This window comes from Nycticebus coucang, chromosome 17, assembly GCF_027406575.1.
Source record: "Nycticebus coucang isolate mNycCou1 chromosome 17, mNycCou1.pri, whole genome shotgun sequence".
NCBI lineage: Eukaryota > Metazoa > Chordata > Mammalia > Primates > Lorisidae > Nycticebus > Nycticebus coucang.
In genome coordinates this window covers 59418746-59427089 of record NC_069796.1, presented here as the reverse complement: position 1 = coordinate 59427089, position 8344 = coordinate 59418746, and the positions used below count along the sequence as shown (strand labels likewise).

General features: G+C 45.7%; 1 protein-coding gene across 2 annotated transcripts in view; it reads left to right on the top strand.

Annotated features, from left to right (window-relative positions):
• Nucleotides 1-615: 615 nt before the first annotated feature.
• The window catches only part of ADAM19 (ADAM metallopeptidase domain 19), an 88521-nt gene continuing 80792 nt past the window's right edge, over nt 616-8344 (top strand). Inside the window, exons 1-2 of one of the 2 annotated variants that reach the window (XM_053567150.1) lie at nt 616-840; nt 5252-5337. In XM_053567150.1, coding sequence (XP_053423125.1) covers nt 744-840; nt 5252-5337 — 183 coding nt within the window. In that variant the 5' untranslated portion in view covers nt 616-743. The remainder of the gene's footprint in view (nt 841-5251; nt 5338-8344) is intronic. The other variant, XM_053567149.1, reaches the window with a different exon arrangement.

Sequence of the window (8344 nt, the reverse complement as noted above, 5' to 3'; positions counted from 1 at the left end):
ACCTGGTTTTCTCTGCACATAGCCCATGGGCTGTCACGCCCCAGTGCCCTTTGTCTGGGGCTGGGCGGTTTCCTCCGCCTTTTGTTCCATTTCTCCTCTTCCCAAGCTCAGATGTCTTCTCCTCTCGGATTCCTCGTCTTCACCACCCCCCTTCTCCCAGTCAGAAGGAAGGGCTCCCAGATTTGTGTTCTGCTAAGAAAACAAGTCCCCATAGCACTCAGTTTTTTGTGCCTGGTGGTTGAGTTAACTCTTTCGGAGCCTGCCTAGAAGAGTGGCAACCTTTGGGGGGACAGCACTGAGTGAGTTGCCTCTAAGTGTCACCCAAGGCGTGTGGCACCGTGCGGGACAGAGTAAACCGGCTGCTGTGGGGAGAGGGGTCCAGTTTAACTCCGGGAGTCTGAGCCCCCGACCCTCCCCAGGGCGCATCCACGGCTCAGCCTCGGATTCTCGCTTCCCCGCGGTTCCTCTCGCCTGGGTCAAGCCGGCTCCCCGGGGTCCCGCTGGCTCTTCCCCAGGCCAGTCCCTCCCCCACCCCCACCCCCACCCCCTTCGGGCGCCTCCCCTCCTTTATCCCAGAGCCGAGCCCGGCGGGGCTGGAGGCGGAGCGTCTCGGCCGAGGGCGGACAGCCGGGTTGAGAGCCGCTGAGTGAGCCGGGGATCCAGACGCGCCGCCACCGCCGCTGGGCCGGGGGGCTGGCATGGCCAAGGGCGTGTGAGCGCCGAGCGCTAGGGCCTCCGCCACCATGCCCGGGGGCGCAGGCGCCGCCCGGCTCTGCCTGCTGGCGCTCGCCCTGCAGCTCCTCCGGCCGCGGGCGGCGCGGGAGCAGGGATGGACGAGAAGTAAGTGGCCAGGCGCGGAGGGGATGGAGGCGAGCTGGCTGGGCGGCTCAGGAACGTGGGAGTCGCCCTGTAGGTCTGGAGCGCCGGGACAGCGATCCCTGCACCTCCTGCAACTCCGGGCCTGCGCCGCCGCCGCTCCCGAGCCTGGGAGCTGAGGCTTTGTTCCCAGGTTGTGCGCCCTGGGAGGTGGCGGGGGTCGGGGAAAGCCAGAGCGGGCAGAAAACAGCCGGTCCTTCCCCTCTCTCTTTCTCCCTCCTCTGTTTTCTGCCTTGGGCTTCTCTTCCCGCTGCTCTCCCGGCCTCTCTCCTCCGTTTTCTCACGGTCCCTCATCCCCGCTCCGCCCCTCTCTCTCTCTCTCTCCCTCTCTCATCTCTGCCTCTCCCGCCCGCTGCACTCTCCAGCGGTGAGCATCCCAAGCGTCCTGCCCGTGTGGCCTGGCACATGCTCGGTGCCAGCCGCACTCCGATGGAGCAGAAAATAAATGTCCCTGGAGGACTGTGGTAGCTTTGGTGAAGGTAGCTCGCCTAGTATCTCCAGCCGTGCTCTTCGGACCCTGGGCTGGCAGGAAGGTTAGTGAAGAGCAAGTCCAAATGTACCCATTTTACAGACTGTGAAGGCCATGCCATAGATTGAGATCTGCGGTGGTACTGGAAATCAGGGCTCTCTTTCCAACCCCCGGGTGACTTCCCTCTTGGGCGTCAGTTTCCCGTCTGTGAAGCCGAGGGTTCCGACTCCATGCTCACCCCTTGGATGCCGCGTGATGTCGGTTTCTCACAACTAGTTTCCCAGACACCAACCCCTACCCGGCCCCATCCCTTGGGGGATTTCGGCTGTTTTCGCGGAAGGAACGTCCCGGGGGTTGCGCCTGGGTTCTGTCATTATGACCCGAGAGAAAGCTTAGCCCTGGCTGCATCGCTGCAGACGGACTGGGACTGGGCAGGCTCCAGCCCGCTGCCTGTGGGACCAACAGTTAGCGTTTTCAAATACAGCATCGCTGGGAGGTGGGGTGATGTGCTGGACCCCCAAGACACCTGGGGCTGGGGGCTGGGCTCTCTCCCGGCAGTGCTCAGCTTCCAGGGGGCCAGTGGGAAGACAGAACCGCCATTTGAGGCATTGTAATGAAAGGGAAACTGAGGCACCGTGTTTTCGAACGTAGCACGAGGCCTGTGTCAGCGCTTAGTGCAGGAGTGTAGCATAAAGAAAGGCGAGGAAAGCAAGTTACTGCTCCGAGCACGGGCGCCTTCTCTGAGTTCTGAGTCTCGGGAGACCACTCAGGGAGGCAGAGTCTCTGTACAATATCTGGGAAATAATGAAAAGTGTAAAAGAAATAAAATGATCTGCAATCTCCAAACCCACAGTTAGTATTGATATTTGTTTTTTTCCCCTTGAGTCTTTGTGTGTTCCTATCAATATATATTGTTAAAATTGGAACAATACCATATAAGCACAGTTTTTTGTCTTGGATTTTTCATTTCACACTATGAACATTTCCCACATCATTAAATGCTCCAAAAACATGATTTTAATGACTCTATAAATTCTATCAAGAGCTGGTAGAAGTATAATTGTCAGAAAGTTAAAAAAACATGACTCTTATACAAATGTGGCAAAGATTTATTCAATTCATTAATGAGGTAGCAAACTGGCTGGTAAAGCTGGTTCTAGGAACATTAGAAGAACAAAGGTGAGAGAGGCATTGGAGAAAGAATGTTGAAATCAAGTGGCGGGGATAGATACACAGGTGGTGGATGACCCACAAAGCAAAATAGTCCTAATTCTTAGTTATCTTTCTAATAGGCTGAAATCATTTGCATCTCTGTCAGGCAGAAATTTATAAGTAACATAGAACTAACTTCACAGAGTAGAAGCTACTAATCAATAGTAAATAAAAAGACAATGGTAGATTCCCCTAGATAATTCAGTAATTCGTGGGTGGGCCTGTTAAGCAGTGCTCCAGTATGACATTGAAAAGATAACCCTGCTTCCTCTTTGCCTGATTTTCAAGTTGTAGAGACTTTTTCTTAAGATTTACTGTGTTCTTCTATTGTTGTGATTTTAGATTGCTTTCAGTATTTTTTGCAATCATAACTATCATTTCAGTCCTTTACATATTCTATGAAATTATCATATAATTTTTGTTATTGTTGTTTAAAAGGTTTTAGACTGACCCTGGTATGAGGAATGCATCTTAAAATCCAGAGACACCAGGGCAGGGTGTCTTCAGGAATATTAAGTACCTGGCGTAATTCTCCGTACATAGTTAAGTACTCATTACTCAGAAAATATTTGACAAATAAGTGAATGCATTGGTTTTGATTTTAACCTATCTGATGAGTGGTGTTAGTGCAATGAGATTATTTTTTAGGATATATATTTTTTAATTTTTTTTTATTTTTTAGACAGAGTTTCACTCTGTTTGCCCTGGGTAGAATGCCGTGGTGTCACAGTTCACAGCAACGTTAAACTCCTGGGCCCAAACTATCATCTTGTTTTAGTCTCCCAAGTAGCTGGGACTATAGGTGCCTGCCAAAATGCCCTGGCTAGTTCTGTTTTTAGTAGAGACCAAGTCTTGCTCTTGCTCGGGCTGGTCTTGAACTCCTGAGCTCAAGCAATCCATCTGCATCAGCCACCCAGAATGTTAGGATTATAGGCATGAATGCCAGGCCTTTTTAGTGCCAAAGCTATGGCATTCAATGCCAGGCATGAATGCCATAGCTTTTAACTACAAGTGTATTATACCAGTAATTAGAAAAGAAAATTAATAATCACTCATAATCACACCATTCTAACAGAGCAACTATGGCCATCTTTTTATCACTCTATGTTTTATGTGATTGATGTGATTAGTTTAGAAAGAACAGATTTTGGAGTCCTCACCTCAGTACTCAGGAGACCTTTGGATTTGGTCTGTTCTTGTGGAGGCTAATTCACTTAGTTTTGGGAACATTACCATTTCATTAATATGGCTTATAACCAGCGTTTGAGTTCTACACTGCCTTGAACACGTCTTTCTTGTGGTTTCAATTCCCTTTTCTTGCAAAATAGCACTCCTGCTACTTACCTCCCAGGCTTGTCCATAAGGACAAAGGAGAACTAGGTAGTGAGAGTGATTTGGAGAGTAAGGAAGTGAAATACAAATGCAAACTTGCCATTAGGCAGCTCAAGTTGAGGTAATGATGCTCTGCAGAGTAGGAGGCAATTTCACCTTGACTGTCTCCAGTACAGTGATGAGATGGGCAGGTATCATTGTTTTCATTTTACAGATGAGAAGACCAAAGCTCTGGAGAACAGTTACCCATCGGCATACCCATACCTTCAGAACATGCCAAGAATCCCACCGCTTCATTCCTCTCCACTGATATCATTCTAGTCCCAGCCACCACTATCTCTCCCCAGGGTCCTAGGTTTCCAACCTTGCTTTCCTGCTTCAACTCTCACTTCCGCCCTCCTCCCCCATCCCATCCCCATTCTCCACCAAGCAGGCAGACTGATCTTTTTAAAACCTAACACAGATCATATTGCTCTGTATTTAAAACATCCAGTGCCTTCCAAGTCTATTTATAATAAAATCCAGGCAGTTTCCATGGTCTCTGCATTATCAGACACATGGCTGTCCTGCTGACCACATCTCTTACCAAATTTTTCTCCAATTTACTTGACTCTAGCTACCTCTACCTTCTGCTTGTTGCTTAGACAGGCCAAGTCCACTTCTGCTCAGGCAGGCCCGTTGCACATTCTGATCCTTCTCCCTGGGGTACTCTTCTCTGAGATCTTAGCTTGGTTCCTCCATCTGGTCCCTCAGATTTCTATTAAATGCCATCTTTGCTGGTCATCCCGTCAAAAACAGGCTTCCCTGGCTGGGTGTCTATTTATTCCATGACACTACCTTACTTTGTTCAGAGTCCTTGGCACCATCAGAGAATGTTTGTTTATTGTCTGTCTCCCACATCTAGAATGTCGCCATCACCTAGACAGGTACCTGGCCTGTAGTCAGTGCCAAGAGCTGGGAATCAAGCAGCTCTTCTAATGACCCAGCACAGGCAATGGTCATTGTCCCAGGAAGTCAATCCAGACCCCAACCAGAGGTGGCAATACAGGTGACCCACTTTCTCAGACATGCCAGAACTAAGCTTTGTGGTCAAACTTAAAAGGGATACAAGTGTCATTGTAGCAGGGACTTTTGTTGCCTAAAAGGGACTCCAAGAATTTATCAGTTTCTTAATCTCAAGGTAGAAAGCTCACATCTAAAACACCGTAAAGAATTTATCCTGTTTTAAATACGTAAATATCCTGTTAAATAAATTCCTTAAAAAAAGTTCAATAGTCCTAAATTGAATTAATTGTTCACGCATGGCTTAGCTAGTTATAGAAGTCTGGGATTCTAATGTTTGTGTAATTTCTTTATTGGCAGGAGGAATTGAGGAAGGCAGCCCCCAGCTACAGCATGAATTAATAATACCTCAGTGGAAGACTTCAGAAAGCCCCTTGAGAGAAAAGGTAAGAGTCCAAAGCTCTCATTTTTAATGGCAAGAGTTGACAACTAGAGGCTTAGGGCTACCTACTCAGCTTTCTTGGAAACCTAGTCATTGCCATCAGTGCTGTTTCCAGCCCACTTTGTCCTCTCTGTGTGTCTGCTTGGGCTATCCTAGGTGGGACTTTCCTTCACTGAATGACAAACTTCTAGAACATTTCCAAATGCTCTTAGTTGAGGAAATGAGAATTCATATTAGTACTGACACAAGCTAAGTGCAAATGTGTTGGTGTCATAAAAACCACCTACTCTCGATTGAAATTCATTCCATGTTGTGATTGTTATTTTTCTGTGCATAATACACATATGCTTTATTTTATCTAGTTTTTTTTTTTTTTTGTAGAGACAGAGTCTCACTGTACTGCCCTCGGGTAGAGTGCCGTGGCGTCACACAGCTCACAGCAACCTCTAACTCTTGGGCTTACGCGATTCTCTTGCCTCAGCCTCCCGAGCAGCTGGGACTACAGGCGCCCGCCACAACGCCCGGCTATTTTTTGGTTGCAGTTCAGCCGGGGCCGGGTTTGAACCCGCCACCCTCAGTATATGGGGCTGGCGCCTTACCGACTGAGCCACGGGCGCCACCCATGCTTTATTTTATCAATGGCATAATGTACCTAGAGAGGAAAAGGATAATCTAAAGTACTTTTACTAACAGGCAGGAGAGAGACCTAGCATGGGAATATCTCTTAAAAATCCAATAGATTCTCCTGGCTAGAACACCAGTAAAATGCACAGACTTTATAAAAGGGAATGGAAAGAAGACAGAAAACATTATCCTGACAGAGCACCTGTGTATCTAGGATATTCTTTGTGGTTCTGATTTTTACAGCGTAACTGAGACATGAAAGAAAGATGAGGTTGTTGTATGCAAAAAACCTCCTATGTGACCCTCCATTTTCTGAAGAACTTGTGTTTCCTCATTTATAAAATGGGGCTTAGAGGAAATAAAGAGGAAGAGAGCTGAAAAGAGGAGTTAGTTCTAAGATCTTTTATGGTTCAAATGGTTTGTGATTTATTGGGCAACATATAGAAGCAAGATTATAGTAGGAAAGAGATGTGTCAGGAAAGACTTCAGATGTTGCAGCTCTTGAGTCTGGAAAGATATTAATAAACAGAGAGGAGAAATGCCTAGAGTTCTAGAAATTATGGCTAGAGTAATACAGATGTGTCCCAAAAAGCTCCACCTTGGATTTACCAAAGGAACTTATAGTGAAAATTTAGGGACAAATAAAAGCAAGTTACATTTTGTCCTACAGGCAATTAATGCATTGAACTCATTTCATCAAAAAGTAGAAGAGGCTTCAGGAAAAAATAGCTTCAGGAAAAGTCTAGACAAGTTAATGGATGGTCATCCTTGAGCAGATTATTTTTAAAACTTAAGATTTTGAATATTACAGCCTATTCTTTATTGCCTAAGGAGTGGGTCTGGTACTTTTTATAGAGGCTTTTTTGTTCCCTCCAGATGTGGGTGCCGGGCATCCTCAGGAAGGGCCTGAAAAACAAAGTGGAAGACCAGATCCTGTCTTTGTCCCCAGTTATTGTCTGCCCAGAATATGGGTCATTGTATTCTGTAGGAATAGTCAGCACAGTGCCTGGCACCATGAATTTTGGTTGAATGAATAAATGAATGAATTTCAGAGAAAGAGAGTAGAAACTGGATTTTATTAAAGCCTCTTATTCTTATTTATGTAATTCATTCATTCATTAAACATTAATTGAACACTTACTGTATACTAAGTATTCTACTAGATCTTAAGGGAATGCAAATGTAGAAGGACAGGTTTCCAATATGTGTGGAGCTGGAGGTCTATTTAATCTAGCCCACAGGAGAAAGGACTTTCAACCCTTCCTTAGGAGAAGTACGAATATTGGGTCAGCTCTCTACACTTCCTAGCAGAAGTGATGGTGTCTCTTCCTCGTACAGTCCCAGAGATACCCGAGAAAAGCTTATCAGTAGAACTGGACAGGGAAACATCATAGATCCTTAAAATGCAGTTTCATTGTTTTGCTTGAAATGTCTCATGGAAACAAGGGACATCATATTTTAGTTATCAGTGTCTGAGCACCTTCCAGAACAGAGAAAATTATTTTTAGATTACCCACATAAAAATAAATAATAGTACTCATGTTGCAGCTTGTGTCTATTTGGGGAAGGGGTGATAATAGTTTGATTTGATGATCGCCTACCTCTGTTGCTGTTTGATGCTTTTGACATGCCCACTTGGGGCTGTGTCCCCCACTTTTTAATGTGGTTGGGCAGGGCACTTGTTCCAGAACTCCCCAGAGTAGAGTGCCAAAGGATCAGCTACCAGAATATGTGTTTGCAAAGGAAAACTGGGGCATCAGAAACAGAGAAGTGGCTCTTTCAGTGAAAGTTATTGGGCAAGCATCTATCCCAGCTTCCTACTCTGATGGGTTTGAAATGTCCTCTCTTAAGATGAGGTAATAGATTAATTTGGCAACAGAGTTGCCCAAGAGTCTTTGATGGGAACATTCTGATCTCCTCAGAGCCCTTGATGACCCAAAGGTCTCAGGAATAGCCAGACCCTTATGGAGAGTGAGATTTGCAGCAAGTAAGGAGAATGTGCTTAGAAGAAGCAGACCCAATCAGAGGTGGCAGTACAGGTGACCCACTTTCTCAAGCATGCCAGAACTAAGCTTTGTGGTCAACCTTAAAAGAGGTGGAAGTGCCATTGTATAGGGACTTTTGTTAACTAAAAGGGACTTCAAGAATTTATCAGTTCCTAAATCTCAAGTTAGAGAGCTCACATTTAAAACACCCTAAAGAATCTGTCCTGTTTTAAATATGTAAATATCCTGTTAAATAAATTCCTTAAAAAAAAGTTCCATAGTCCTGAATTGAATTAATTGTTGAAGCATGGAGGTTTATTATGACTTGGCTTTTAAAATTTCTTTGACTTTTTTTGCAATAATAAGGCAAAAAGATTAAAAGTCCTTTTCTTAAATTATAAA